Below are 15,177 nucleotides of genomic sequence, written 5' to 3'. Positions count from 1 at the left end.
AACGAAACAGAAAATCTAGCAAGAGACCAGGAAACAGTTTGTAATTTTTTGTTGAAAAATGAATAAATAAATTTGAAAAAATTATAATTTACTTAAAAGTATATTCAAATAGAAAAAAGTGGTTTTTTTTCCCTTCAAATGAAAAGGTGAATGCTTGATGCTTTGACCTTCGTATTTTTAGGTAAGTTTAAATAGTTGCTTCAAATCTTGCAACTATTGAATTATTAGATTTATAGGATAATAGGACCATATATGTCACACGTAAATGAGTCAACCCAAAGTTCTTCATGCATGTTTATATAATAATGTATTGATTCTTTTCTTGGGTTCCATAGTTAATTTTAAAAACTCCCAATTTCTTGACTTTGGGTAAATTACAAATTAGGAAGAGACAGACATATTGTGAATGATGCACCAACCAATCAAACAACTACATTTTTGAAAACTTGTCAAAAAAAAAAAACTACATTTTTGAAATCTGAGTTTTGAATGACCTAACCACTGCTAATACAAATTTCATGATCACGGACTCCAAAGATTCAATAGAATGGGGGCAAAATTTAACTATTGTATTTAAATATAAAATAATTATTAAAACCACATAATATAATTATTAAATTTGGTAGTAGAAAATGGGTTTAAGACAAAAAAAAAATTGGGTTATGAAAAAAAATCCTAACCGTGTGTATTATAATATTGATAACAGAAATATATGATCTTCAATTTCTAAATTCTAGCTAGTATGAATAATGCAACAATATGCGTAGTGTTATCATGTGAGTCTAGATTTAGAAGCATTTTGTACGTATACTAGAAAAAATTAGCAGCTAGTCCAAACCCATGCCATAACGGTGTAGAACCTCCATCATTTGTGTCCATAGACGAATTTTGTTGGTGTAAAACATGTAATATTTTTCAATGTTTCTATGAAAGAGTTCATATGTGCTTGCAGTTGAGATTCCATCTCAGTATACTTAACGTGTAAATCGAAGGTGTAACACTTCAAGTTTTTCTATTTTCATTTTAGTCCTTGAGGATCAGTTGTACTAATTGGTATACATGTTTTGATGCTTAAACATCAATATAGGGTTGTTGGAATAGTTAAGAAACCGTCGGTTAATGTTATTTATTAAATGATGAGAACTCATTAGTTTTCCTCCATCGATTTGAATAATCGGTCTCAAGTCGGGAGGAAGAACCGGTAAGAGACGTAAAACCATCCATTCTGGTTCTATATTTGTCTGGATTAAAGTGCTCAGCTAATTTCGTGCGTCGAACCAAAAAATATCTTTCTTCTTCCTACTGTTCGATCTTCCCATTCATTGTCATTGTCAGTGGATCCCTTGGAATTAATTGATTGATATATGGACTGTACCTTTTTTTTAGGGGATACGGGTTGTATTTATACCTAGACGATCATGTTTTGACTCTATAATAATCGATTTGTGCTTAAAAAAATTGATTGATGCGTGGTTATATTTTAAAATAAAACAGATTTCCCACTTCTCTTGAATTTGAATGAGACCAGCTACATAAGATCAAAAACCCTAGACTATGTAAACATCGTAAAATCTGAAAATTCATTTGTATTGAACCTTTGGCTCTTTAATTGGACAAAAGGCCATCAAACTTCTCAAGAAATTTGAAATCTTAACCGTTTTCGATTCCGTTTGTTGATGTGAGTCTAGTATTTCGAGGTGCATACTCTCGGTGTTGTTTCTCACTTATACTTGCCTCCAAATTTTCATGACATCGAAAGGATCATTCTTCGTAGCATAATCAATCTATAGAAACACCAAAATCAGTCAAATAAGTTATGAAGGGGGTTTTGATCTTGGATACGATGGATAGGGGGTAGATTTATTAAATAGGGATGTCCCATGATCCTAGGTCTTGCACGATCATCTATATACGAGAGCGGAATATGGTATGTCGATTTGTGTTTTTAGACCATCCCTAGTGATGTGTAACTTTTGTGTTAAATTGCATAGTATAAATGTGTTGATGATATATGTTGTTTGTTGCTTTGTTTGATCTTGTGTGATGTTTGTTGAATTGATATATCTTCATGTATGTTAGAATGAATTGCATATAGTATAAAATTGATTGTAAATGAATTGATTATTATTAAAAGTGATCATTAAAGCTAAAACTGTTTATGTTAGATACATGCAAAAGTTTTGTTTTTTTGAAGGACATTTATGCAAAAGATAGTAGAACAATAAATGTAAGTTTACAAATTAATTCTGGAAACAATAACTTCTAATTATATTTCAAAGTTAGAATCAAAATTCATTCAAGAGCAACCGATAGTCATAATTTAATTAGTACGGATAATACATAGTAATATGTAAGGGGCGTGATTTGAACCTCAGACATTCTATTTAATCTTAAAATGTGAATTCAAGTGACAAAGTTACTTGACAAAAAAAATGTAATGGCGGAGATTTCTCGTTGATGATTGGCATGATTGGTTACCGGAAGATATTACAAAGCAAGATCAGATTTTGGGGTTGAATTGGAATATGCTTTTTGGAGTTTTATTAGACATTATATGGTGGTGTACGAATGATCTTGTTTTCAACCACAAAGCTTGTACTTATTTTGAGATGAAAGTGAAAGCACCGAAGAGGTGTCCTGAGAGGTGATAAGGAAGATTTTATTTTGGGCTATGCAAAAAAAGATGGGTACTTGATGTGTTATATCATATATGCTAAGGTTTGGGGAATTTTCCACGGTCTTTTAATTTCTTGGAGAAGAGGCTATCGAGATATCATAGTCTATTCTAACTTCTTCTTGTTTAATTTGTTCCTTGTTAATGGAAGGGTGTTGCTTTTCGCATGCTTATTTTGATCTTGTGTCGAATATCAATGGTATATATGATGGAGGAGGCAAATGTTTGGGGAAATACTTGGGTGCCATTAATGGCACCGTGCCATTACATCCTGGCCATTGATGCACCCAAACATTGTGGATATGTGTGTGTGTGTGATGTGTGTGTGTGGTGGAGATCTAATGGCATGGTGTCATTAATGGCACCAAAGTGCTACCCCAATGTTTGTTGGATTCATTCATGTCCTTAGAGAGGCGAGTCAAGTTCCAAAATTTTTTTTTTCGTAAACAGAGTATCCCCACGCACAATTGTAAAGACTAATTCGTCAAACCTTGTGGGATTCAAATAGGCAGCACATTCTCTAAGAGTTTTAACGTCCTAGGATGCATTCAAACCTAGGAACTTGGTTAAGTTAAAAGAAACTCGCGCCATCTTATATAAACACTCTTGAATAAGTTTCGAAATCTTTGGTGAAACATGAATATCATTAAAATAAATGCATTAAATTAAAATCTTTTGATTTAGTCCTTCATTAAAATAAGGAGAGGAGCAATTCTTACCCAGTCACAAACCCAAATCAAAAATATTTGAGCACACATACATAAATAGAGAGAATTAATTATTAAATGAAAAATAAATTAGTCACATCATTTTCTACTTTTATCTTTAAAATTTTCTTATCTATGTAATTGTAAGTCATTTTTATTTGTGTTTGTGACCAACTTTAAGGAGATCTATTGTTTTTTCTAGAGGACTTTTGTTTGTTTTCTTCCAATAATATTTTGACTTTTATTACCACTTTCAAATATTAATGGCTTGGCCGTATTCCACTTGACCCGTACTCTGCCATTTTCGGTTTCATTAACGTGATTCATCATCACCTCTTGACACGAGATCAAGAAACAATTGACTTTTTAAGTTTATTGTTTAAGTGATATATCTAGTCTACATTTATAACAAGATACATTAAATATTTAATGAACCTAAAAAGTCAATTATTTCTTATAATAAGGATTAGAGGGACTATAAGTAAATTTGACTTTTTAAGTTAATTCTGTGTTGTTTATATTATGAATCACATACATCATTAATCAAATAAATTTAAAAAGTTAAATTTACTTATAATTGGCAATGGATGAAGTATCAGTGAATAATATCAATTAGTGTTTGTTGATAAACAAATCGGTAGTATTCACATATACTTCCTTTGTCCCTAAATGTAAACAAAAATGGGTAACATTAAGTTGATGTATCTAGTATAAATTCTGAATCATATATATTAACTTTTATTGACCAATTTTTTGTTTACATTTTAAGACGAAGGAAGTATAACAAATTATTGATCGATGATAAACAACTGATTTTTCCACTTTACTAACCATTGAGTTAAATATGTCTAAAACACACCAAAAGCAAAAGAGGTTGTTAACTTTTGAAAAAGAATTTAAAAGATCATACATAACAATGTTATATGTGCTAAGAACATGGATTTTGTGTTTAATAAGATTCATTTTGTCATCCAAAAACTTCGTAAAAAAAAGATCAAATTCAATGAAGAAATTAACGATAGAAATTATATATAAAATTCAATATTTGATTGATTTCAATAGATCTTTTTATATAAAATACAAAATTACTCTTGTGATAAAAATCATAAACGATTGTTTGAATAAAGAAATTATAAATAATTTTTTAAAATATTATAATAATTTTTTATGTATGAAGAAAAAGAATATTAAAATAATTATAAATGGTTTTCCAAAATTAATTATTAATATTATATTAATTTAAGTTAATTATTTTATAATTTTTACTAGATTTCAACTTTAGTTTTAAATTATAGGTTAAATTACACCAAGGGTCTTTTAAGTTTGAGGTTTGTAACAAATTGATCTTTTATGTTATTTTGGTCATACATAAGTCCTTTTAAGTTTGAGTTTGTAACAGATTGGTCCTTTAAGTTATTTTGGTCACACATAAGTCATTTAAGTTTGTAAACATTTTCGATTTAGTCCTTCTGTCACATCGTCTTTATTTCGTAATGTTCGGTTAACAGAAGAACTAAATTGAAAACGTTTACAAACTTAAAAATTTATGTGTGATCAAAATAACTTAAAGGACCAATCTATTATAAACCTCAAACTTCTTGTCAAAAAAAAAATTATAAACCTCAAACTTAAAGGACTTATTTGTGACCAAAATAATTTAAAGAATCAATCTGTTACAAATCTCACACTTAAAGAACCCTTATGTAATTTAACCTAAATTATACTATTTTATAAGATAAATGAGAACATCATTTTATTTTATCTATTCCCAATTTCCACTTTAAGATAAAAATTTACAGGACAAGATATGATAAACGCACATAATCAACTTGTTATATTTTGCTATCATAGTTTAGATTGTTACATAGAAAACCCTAAATTAAGATGGGAATGGAATATCATAATTTATAAAAATGGGGGAGTACTTACTAGTTACTACTACTTGCTAAATAGTAAATACCTTAACAATATTCATTTATTACACCCAATAACCAAATTAATATAAGCCAATACATAGCTACTAAAATGAGACAAAAACTGTGACCGGGTAGGTAAGAATCATAGGAAGAAGACAGCACCAGAATTGAGGAAGACGACGATGACACTGACAATCTTTTTTAGTTTTTGTTTAGATATGCTTATAAGCTTTAAATACTATAATTGGACGTGGCGTGCCCTTCAATGTGGAGAATACTCATAGGAAAATTTATAGGAAAATGATACTTTCACATAAAAAAAAAAATTCGATTTGGATTAGATGCAATCAAGATTGAATGCAAACTTCCTATTAAGATTGGACGGTTTAGATCTCAAGATAGTTTTTTTTTTTTTTTTTAAATTTTGTCAGTATAAATTTTGAGTTTAAACTCCAGAGCAGACGATCTCAAATTCGTCGACTGCATAACTGCACCGATTCTTAATTGCAATGAAATTCAATTTCAAAATTTTGATGTTAAATACGAACTCGTTTATCATTTATTGTGTATTTATGAAATACATGTAAATTGTACTACCTCCATTTCAAAATGAATATCGTTTAAGGTTTTTACACGCATATTAAAAAATGTATTAATTAAAATAAAGAAAGATGTTATTTTACCAAATTATCATAATCAACTATTGGTTTGTTTTTCATTAAAGCAAAAATAATACTTTGGAAGTAGGTGTATATAATATTAATTGAAGGGTACAATTGAAACAAATAGTTCTAGCTAAAACGACACTCATTTTGAAACGGATGGAGTAGAATATAACAAGAAATAAATATAGATGCAAACATGTATTGTCCAATAAGTACAACTTATCGGGTTTTTTGGTATAAATCGGGTATCCTCCGCGTGCAATTGCTGAGACTAATCCCTCAAGCATTGTGGGACCCAAATGGAGGGCAAGCTCTTCCTAAGAATTTTAACACTGCTGCATGCTCAAGATTAGATTCGAACTCAGAACCTTGATTAAGCTAAAAGATACACGTGTCATCTCATCTAAACGTTGTTGGGTAAGTACAACTTATCGTTTGAATATTCTATGCTTCTCTAGAGTGTATTTTCATTGTTAAACTTTTTAAAAGAAAAAACAAAAGAGATAAACATATACCCCTATCAGGCTATCACACATATTGTTTAATGTCTAGTATATGCCCATTTTAACATATACTAGTACTTTTTATTACTTAATAATTTGACTAACCTAAAAAGAGAAAATTATTCTTATATTTAATCAACATTTGTACTCTTCTCCCATTAGATTTGATTCTCTTCCCACTCTCCAAGTTTATACCAATTTGAAGCTACAATTCCATTGCTATCTTTTCACAAAGCGGTTAAGCAACAACCTCCAACACTTACACGCATGTGATAATAAAAAAAAGACACCACAAACTTATGAGATTAAATCCAACTACTTGGGCATTCTCATGGAAGATTTATTTATTTTTGTACTAAGAAAGCAACCATAATTTTTCCTTTTAATTTCATTTTTGTATTATGAAAGCAACCATTTAAGATTTTTGTTTTTTTCTTGTGAACTGTATTCCAAACTCAAAGTCATTGTTATTGCATTTACTTCAAGATAAGTGTGTCATAAAAACATAACTTGGCCTTTAAATACAAGTACCAAGAACAAAGAAGGAATCATTCTTCATTGTATTTGGTTTAGTTTGTTCCTAAACCTTAAAAAGATAATGAGAGGGACACAAATTGTGTTTGTTTTGCTTTGGTTTCTTGGTGTTTATGTTCCTGCTTCTTTTTGTTCCAATGTTACCTATGATCATAGAGCATTGGTCATTGATGGCAAACGCAGGGTTCTTATGTCTGGTTCCATTCATTATCCTCGTAGCACTCCTCAGGTTTCTTGTCTTTTCTCTTTATGTGTTTTTTTTTCATATACAATTGTGTAGCACGTAACACTGACACTTCAGATTAAAAATGTGTCTTGTGTTTAACATTTGTCGGTGTTATATACCATTATGACACTGATATATGGGATTACATTTAATGACATTTATTTTTTTTCTTCTAATTATTATTACAATGTTTACGTGTCAGTGTTGTGTTTGTGTTTGTGCTTCATAGATATACAGTACTTATTCAATTTGTGTCTGATGTTTGAACTTATAACAATGGTATATTTGTTATTGTAGATGTGGCCTGACCTTATTCAGAAATCTAAAGATGGAGGAATTGATGTGATTGAGACTTATGTTTTCTGGAACCTGCACGAACCAGTTCGAGGCCAGGTTCTGTTCTTTTCCATCTTCATATTGTTCTTCTGTTTTCCCTTTACTATCTCTTACATTGCATTGTGTTAGTTTTCAAACATAAAAGCTTAAAAGACTATGTTGCACCGACACTTTAGATTGAAGGTGTGTCTGTGTTTGTGTCTGAGTCTGTGCTTCATAGATAGAAGATCATTTAGATATTTATCAGATAGTGTATTTTTAGAACTTTTTCTATCAAAAGACATTAAATAATGATTGATTACATATTTTGGCTTGTCAGTATAATTTTGAAGGCAGGGGAGATTTGGTTGGATTTGTGAAGGCGGTAGCAGCAGCAGGTCTATATGTGCATCTCCGGATCGGTCCATATGCATGTGCTGAATGGAATTACGGGTAAAATTGAATCTTTTCAATGTATCATTTTTAATGAAAGTTTCATTACAATATCTAATCCTTGATTTTAAATTTTTTCCTCCTTAAACAGTGGTTTCCCTCTTTGGTTGCATTTTATTCCGGGAATTAAGTTTCGAACTGATAATGAACCATTCAAGGCAGAAATGAAGCGGTTTACCGCTAAGATTGTGGATTTGATGAAGCAGGAGAATCTCTATGCATCACAAGGAGGACCTATAATTTTATCTCAGGTTCTATTATCTTAAAATCATAATAAGTACATGCCAATTTTTCATTATTTTTGTGAGATTATAATGCATAGTTATTTAATGTGAGAATATTTTATTTTTTATGCCAGATTGAAAATGAGTATGGAAACATTGATACTCATTATGGGCCTGCTGCTAAAACCTACATAAATTGGGCAGCATCAATGGCTACATCTCTTGATACAGGTGTTCCCTGGATTATGTGCCAGCAGGCAAATGCACCTGATCCAATTGTATGTTTTCTCCTTATAAGGGTTTAGCTATCCACATAGTTTTATGCAGTTTATGTTTTACTGGATTATCATCTTCCTTTTTTTAGTAAAAGGAAAAAGAATAGTTCGCTCTGTGCTTATCACACGGTTTCGTTTTAATGGATTATCTATCTTCCTGATAGAGCTATCTTACCATGTTGATGTCAACAATTGTCCTACTTAATTGTTAATTTCATAATATCTTATCTTAAATCTTGCAGATTAACACATGCAATAATTTTTATTGTGATCAATTCACACCAAACTCCGACAAGAAACCAAAAATGTGGACTGAGAATTGGAGTGGATGGTCAGTAGTGACCTTTTCTATTTAAATCATTTTGTTATTTTTATAACATACTCAAAAAATATGATCTGATTTAACTCTTTTTTCCCCTATTGCAACCTTTTAAATTCTTTGAAACCATAGGTTTCTTACATTTGGAGGTGCTGTGCCTTATAGACCAGTGGAAGATCTTGCTTTTGCCGTTGCGCGTTTTTTTCAGCGCGGTGGAACTTTTCAAAATTACTACATGGTAATTAATCTCACACGTAGTCAGTGTTGTCAAACAGCGGTGCTACAACTTAGTGAGATTTGAACAAGTTATTTATTACAAATTATTGTTAAATAGCGATTGTTGTGGCTCATAGCTGAACTTATACAACTGCTATTTTCCACAATCCGTAATTGACAACATTGCGTATAGTTTAAGCTCAAAGTTACTAGGCAAGATAGTAAACCAACTAATACCACAACTTTTTTTCGTTACTTGCTCTAAAATAGTACCATGGTGGGACTAACTTTGGTCGAACAACCGGTGGACCTTTCATTTCAACCAGTTATGATTATGATGCACCCATTGATGAGTATGGTATGCAATCTTTCGACTTCCATATTTATTTTGAACAATATTATGTTTAAGGCCATAAGGTTTTGTGATGAACCACTAAAATTTAAATATATAAAATATGCTACTGCTTATGCAGGAGTTATTAGACAGCCCAAATGGGGCCATCTTAAAGATTTGCACAAGGCCATAAAGCTTTGTGAAGAAGCATTGATAGCCACGGATCCAACAATTACATCTCCTGGTCCAAATCTTGAGGTAATAAGAGGCCCTTCACAATTTCTGATTTAAGTTTCAAGCTATTCAGTGTCATGAATAATTTTGTTATATCTCTTATGATTTACTTTTGAATCTCAGACTGCAGTTTACAAGACAGGAGCTGTATGCTCCGCCTTCCTTGCCAACATCGGCACGTCTGATGCAACGGTAACCTTTAATGGCAATTCATATCACTTGCCTGGATGGTCTGTGAGCATCTTACCAGACTGCAAGAATGTTGTACTCAATACTGCAAAGGTTTGTCGATATCTGTTCTTCTATTTTCTTGTTCAAGAAGTAAGTAGAACATAAACTAAAGTTATTTTTCGTATGACAGGTTAATTCTGCATCTATGATTTCAAGTTTCGCAACTGAATCTTTAAAAGAAAAGGTTGATTCTTTGGACGGTTCAAGTTCAGGATGGAGTTGGATTAGTGAACCTGTCGGTATTTCAACGCCTGATGCATTCACAAAATCTGGACTACTCGAGCAAATAAACACGACGGCTGATAGAAGTGACTACTTATGGTACTCATTAAGGTATATGAGTTTCCAAGGTTGAGATAGCTTTTTTTAACTAGATTTTCTCCGCGTCCATGTTAACCTTTTTCAATTTGTTTTGAAGCATTGTTGATGAAGATACTGCCGGTGCTCAACCTGTCCTTCACATTGAATCCCTTGGTCATGCCCTTCATGCTTTTGTAAATGGGAAGCTAGCTGGTAAGGAAAAAAAAAGTTAAAACTTGATATTTCTTTCTTAAATGAAGTATTTCATGAATTATGTAATGAACGACATTTCGATATGTTATTTCCGAGAATTTTTTCAGGGAGTAAAGCAGGCAACTACGGAAACGTGAAGGTCAACGTGGATATACCTATTACACTTGTAACTGGAAAGAACACGATCGATCTCCTGAGTTTAACAGTGGGATTACAGGTTCATATTTTCTTATTATACATAATTAAAGCATATACAACAACAAAATCATGGTTTTTAATATGCATCATGTGGTTAATGTCAATTTTACACGCCACAGAACTATGGAGCTTTTTATGACACAGTGGGTGCGGGGATCACCGGTCCGGTAGTATTGAAAGGTTTGAAAAATGGCAGTAGCGTCGATCTCTCCTCACAGCAATGGACATATCAGGTTAGTCTCGGCTTGACTTAAGGCCTATTTTTGTTTCTCCTTTGAGTTTTGGTGAATTAATTACATTGGCTGTATTTTTGTGAATGCAGGTTGGCCTTCAAGGTGAATTTGTAGGTCTGTCTAGTGGGAATGTTGGACTGTGGAATTCACAGTCAAACTTACCTACAAATCAACCTTTGACTTGGTACAAGGTAATCTTGTTAAAATAAAGCATTCTATTTAAATTCTCAAGTTTTTCTTCAGTTGACTAATGTTGGTACATGTTGTATTAGACGAACTTTGTTGCTCCCTCCGGAAGTAACCCGGTTGCAATCGACTTCACAGGGATGGGAAAAGGCGAAGCTTGGGTGAACGGACAGAGCATTGGGCGATACTGGCCAACATACATCTCTTCGAATTCTGGCTGTACTGACTCATGCAATTATAAAGGAGCATATTCTGCATCCAAATGCCTCAAGAATTGTGGAAAACCATCACAGACATTGTAAGTGTTAGATATTCTATTCTACATGAAAGAACTTGAAGTTGAAAGTAATTAATTAGTGATATGATCATACCTGAAAACTAATGCGCTTTAATCGTATATATGTAATTGTTGAATAAAGAAGACCTTTTAGATACTAATTGAGTCACTGATCCTGCAGATATCATGTACCGCGAGCATGGTTGAAGCCAGATAGCAACACTCTTGTATTGTTTGAGGAAAGCGGAGGCGACCCTACAAAAATATCTTTTGGTACAAAACAGATAGAAAGCGTGTGTTCACATGTAACTGAATCTCACCCTCCACCTGTAGACACATGGAATTCGGATACAGAATCAGGAAGAAAGGTAGGTCCTGTACTGTCACTGGAGTGCCCTTATCCTAATCAGGTGATCTCTTCGATTAAATTTGCAAGCTTTGGAACGCCTTGTGGGACTTGTGGAAACTACAACCATGGAAGCTGCAGCAGCAATAAGGCTCTATCCATTGTGCAAAAGGTATTATTATATGAGTTTCATTTTTATACGGCCAGTGTTAATATTTTTACACTGTCCACAAATCAAAATCAATCATATGAGTAACTTTAATGATATAACGATTATGATTGATTGATAGTGTACAAAAATCTTTACACTAACCCTGTATATAAAGTTTATATTTCCTTTTGACTTATACTGAAACCGATGATCATTAACAGGCCTGCGTTGGATCGAGCAGTTGTAATATTGGAGTATCAATTAATACATTTGGAAATCCATGTAGAGGAGTAACAAAGAGTTTAGCTGTTGAAGCTGCTTGTACATAGGCATGTTGCTTCTCTAGCCTTACTACTACCTAGCTAGGACTTAGCTAATAGATCAAGACAAGATGATTCTTGATTAGCCTAAGTAAAATGGTATTATAGTTGTAAACTAGATTGGAATGACAATGCCAAACAGTGCATTGTTGAATGCAATAAAATATTTGAAAGAAAAAGTTATTTCTCTAATGCACATGTGTTATGAATCATGATGCTATTTTCACTCAAAAGTTTGGTTTCTAACTTATAAGACAAAAAGTTGTTTTCAATTCACACATGTGGAATGAACAACTGGCGTATTTCTTATAAGAGAAGTCCAATTAATTTAGTTATAATTGCAATCTTTCTAAAAATAGAAAAGGATTTTCATGGATTTGGATCCTCTGCAACAGCGATTGTACTGTGCAGCACGCTAACAGGTTAGCACTAAAAACTACGCTTACATATATACCTCATCAAAACGTGAGGGCTTGGAAGGCCGTGAGGGTTTGCACGTTTCAATATACTGGATCTAAGAGAAAAAAATTTGTTTATTCGCATAGATCAAAAACATATTTAAATTATTTTTTTTCATTGAGAAATTGAGAACTTATACGAACAAATTGAACCTCCATTTTTGTGGGATAAAAATAGATCATATAAAAGATGATCAAAACAAATTATCCTTCACAATACAAAACAAATACGAATTAATATTAATCAACAACAAATTTCGATGAAAATAACAATCATGGGCAACATTTTAGGCCCTTATTTACCCGGAAACATTACAATACAAAGAAACCAAAATAAAACAAGTTACCAATTCAACCACAAAGAATCTCTTATTTTTCATGATTCAAGATATTATCAGTATTGAGCAATTAGTCCTTGGCTAGTGGAAGGCCTCTGGAACCTGCAGAGTTTGCATGTTGTTGAAAAGAGTGATGGAGTTTGGTACTTGTCTTCCCCTCCCATCATCGGCATAGCAACGCCTCTCTTGACAGGACTAACATAACTTGGCCTATAAGTTTGACCTAAAACTCCTTCAATAGAATCTGTAGGATTTTTAAACTTGAATTGTGTTTCCAAATGAGCAAAAGCATCATCTGATGGCAATTGGTAATTGTGAGCCTTGTTTTCCTTTTCTCCAATAGGCCTTACCCTTATGTCCATTTCAAGCAAACCGGAAACTGTCACTCTAACACTGTTTGCATCATCTGTTCTTTCCACAATCACTTCTCTTTGGTTGCCACTTGACTTCCATTCGGCATCTCCATCAGAAGGAATAGTTACTAATTCGCCGTCCCATTTTACTGTAAGAGAGTCAACTTTGTCATTCCATTGAGTTACTCTATTGGCTGCAATAACAAGAGTGTGTGTGTCGAACATGACAGAAAGTGCTTGCACCCATGTGTAATCGCGAGTCCTTCCCTGAGGTCGAGTACCGATGAAGTGTGCGTTGATTTGGAATTCATCGTCTGAAACTATGGCGAAGTTTCCTCCTTTGGCTCCATGGAAGTAGAACATCACACCGTCACCACCAACAAAGCGAGGATCGTAACACAATGAACCGTAGCCATCACAATTTGGTCTTCTAACTGCAAAAGAATCAAACAAACGCAATATGAGTTTAAAGACTATGCAATGCTGTTAAAACATTTTTACACCGTCGTCTAATCAGATTTCATAATATTGCCACTTAATAAAATTTACACTGTCAATATGTAGTTTTAAATTCTAAGAATATTACCTGCAATCATATCTAATTAAATCAATGCATGTGTATATAAGAAGTATTAAATGGACTAGCATGAGAGGAGTCAATGTGAACCCTATCATAGACAAAATCTACATCGACTACAGTCAATAAATCATGCATTTAATTTGACGTAGTCACGCGATTTGGATCATCATAAGATAAGATGGCTCACATAAGTCAGGTCCAAAATATAAAGTTGGACCATGCATCGTCTGATCTTAATCCAATATAGATCAAGTATTATACTAAATATCCAAATATAAATATAGATAGATGTGAACTTACACTTGCAAGTGGCTTCACATTTGTTGCAGTCAATGAAGCAACCTTTATCCTTCTTGTTCTTCTTTGGCTTCCTTTGTTTACACTCTTCCGGACACACAAGTGTCTTGAAATGACAAGTATTTTGTGCTTGGCAGAACCCTCGTTCCTGTCCCGATTGAAGAGCTGGCAAGCTTTCATATTTTGAGGAGTCATCATCCTTTTTCCCCTTTCCTTTGCCTTTGTCTTTGTCGTCTTTGTCTTTGTCTTTTCCTTTGTCCTTGCCTTCGTCCTTATCATTTCCCTTACCGTTGCCATTGTTACCGTTGTTACCATTACCGTTGCCATTGTTACCGTTATCATTGCCATTGCCATTACCATTTCCTTGGCCTTGAGCAATGACAGCTTCCATAGAGATGAGTAAGATAAAAAAGGCCACCAAGATGCTCCACTTTCTTCCAGCCATCTTGGTGAACTCTCTTGATGATATCTTTTATTACTTTCCTATGCAATTATTTAGTGATTTTCAATTGCTTCAATGATGCAGAAGATTTATAGATTGATGGATAGGTACATGTATTGAAGAAAATATATAGAGAGAATTTGGTATATGCATGTTGGCCTAGAGCTTGAAGTTCGGCTTAAGATTTGTTTGTATCTTTTTTCTAAGTACGCTTCTAAGTTCTAAACTTTGTGATTGCTTGGTATAATGATATGTATGAGGGCTATTCAAAGCTTAATAATGTTAAAAATGCCAACTATAGAATATTGACCAAATTAATTTATCAACTCACTAACTTTCTGTTTATTCAGGTTCTTGTTTAAGAGAATCTATAATGGAGAACTTTTAAAATATTAATACCTAATTAGTATTTATTTAACCCCTCCGGTGCAACACTTCTAAAAAATTTATTAGATAACTTTAAATTGAATAGAAGTAAATCTTGTTTCAATAAAATTTGTTTCTGGGGTCAAAAGGATAGAGAGTATGCTTGTATAAGAATTTTCTCTCACTTCTAAAGTGTTTAAAAAAAAAAATCTTTCTAATTATCCTATGATGGGGATAGCTATTAAGCATAACTTGTTAAAAGGTGAAGAAGCCCTCATTTTAGATGCTCTAAG

The 15,177-nt window shown here is 32.8% G+C and overlaps 2 protein-coding genes across 2 annotated transcripts; one reads left to right on the top strand and one right to left on the bottom strand.

Annotated features, from left to right (window-relative positions):
- The first annotated feature begins 7,015 nt into the window (after positions 1–7,015).
- BGAL8 (beta-galactosidase 8) lies at positions 7,016–12,239 on the top strand. The gene is made up of 18 exons (XM_085701979.1): positions 7,016–7,228; positions 7,523–7,618; positions 7,881–7,993; positions 8,085–8,244; positions 8,352–8,495; positions 8,735–8,823; positions 8,944–9,049; positions 9,298–9,385; positions 9,501–9,619; positions 9,719–9,877; positions 9,957–10,159; positions 10,245–10,339; positions 10,447–10,556; positions 10,657–10,770; positions 10,860–10,961; positions 11,043–11,254; positions 11,415–11,751; positions 11,952–12,239. The coding sequence occupies exons 1-18, from the start codon at positions 7,064–7,066 to the stop codon at positions 12,057–12,059; spliced, it is 2,520 nt and encodes an 839-aa protein (XP_085558105.1). The 5' UTR covers positions 7,016–7,063; the 3' UTR covers positions 12,060–12,239.
- Positions 12,240–12,605: 366 nt separating this feature from the next.
- Positions 12,606–14,795, bottom strand: LOC146930427 (uncharacterized). Its single transcript, XM_085701980.1, has 2 exons — positions 14,080–14,795; positions 12,606–13,633 (listed from the first exon to the last, which is right to left on the bottom strand). The coding sequence occupies exons 1-2, from the start codon at positions 14,519–14,521 to the stop codon at positions 12,903–12,905; spliced, it is 1,173 nt and encodes a 390-aa protein (XP_085558106.1). The 5' UTR covers positions 14,522–14,795; the 3' UTR covers positions 12,606–12,902.
- Between the last annotated feature and the right edge of the window lie 382 nt (positions 14,796–15,177).

The sequence above is a fragment of the Medicago sativa genome, chromosome 4, assembly GCF_051527215.1.
Source record: "Medicago sativa cultivar Bolivia chromosome 4, Bolivia_mono, whole genome shotgun sequence".
Classification (NCBI taxonomy): domain Eukaryota; kingdom Viridiplantae; phylum Streptophyta; class Magnoliopsida; order Fabales; family Fabaceae; genus Medicago; species Medicago sativa.
The sequence above is the reverse complement of the archived record's forward strand: the minus strand, read 5'-3'. Positions and strand labels throughout refer to the sequence as shown.

Excerpts from the sequence above, each read along its gene's own strand:
- BGAL8 (XM_085701979.1), top strand. The coding sequence starts at position 7,064 with ATGAGAGGGACACAAATTGTGTTTGTTTTGCTTTGGTTTCTTGGTGTT. Across the intron at positions 7,229-7,522 it reads ATCCTCGTAGCACTCCTCAG|ATGTGGCCTGACCTTATTCA; the intron begins GTTTCTTGTCTT and ends TTGTTATTGTAG. Across the intron at positions 8,245-8,351 it reads GACCTATAATTTTATCTCAG|ATTGAAAATGAGTATGGAAA; the intron begins GTTCTATTATCT and ends TTTTTATGCCAG.
- LOC146930427 (XM_085701980.1), bottom strand. The coding sequence starts at position 14,521 with ATGGCTGGAAGAAAGTGGAGCATCTTGGTGGCCTTTTTTATCTTACTC. Across the intron at positions 13,634-14,079 it reads ATGTGAAGCCACTTGCAAGT|TTAGAAGACCAAATTGTGAT; the intron begins GTAAGTTCACAT and ends ATTCTTTTGCAG.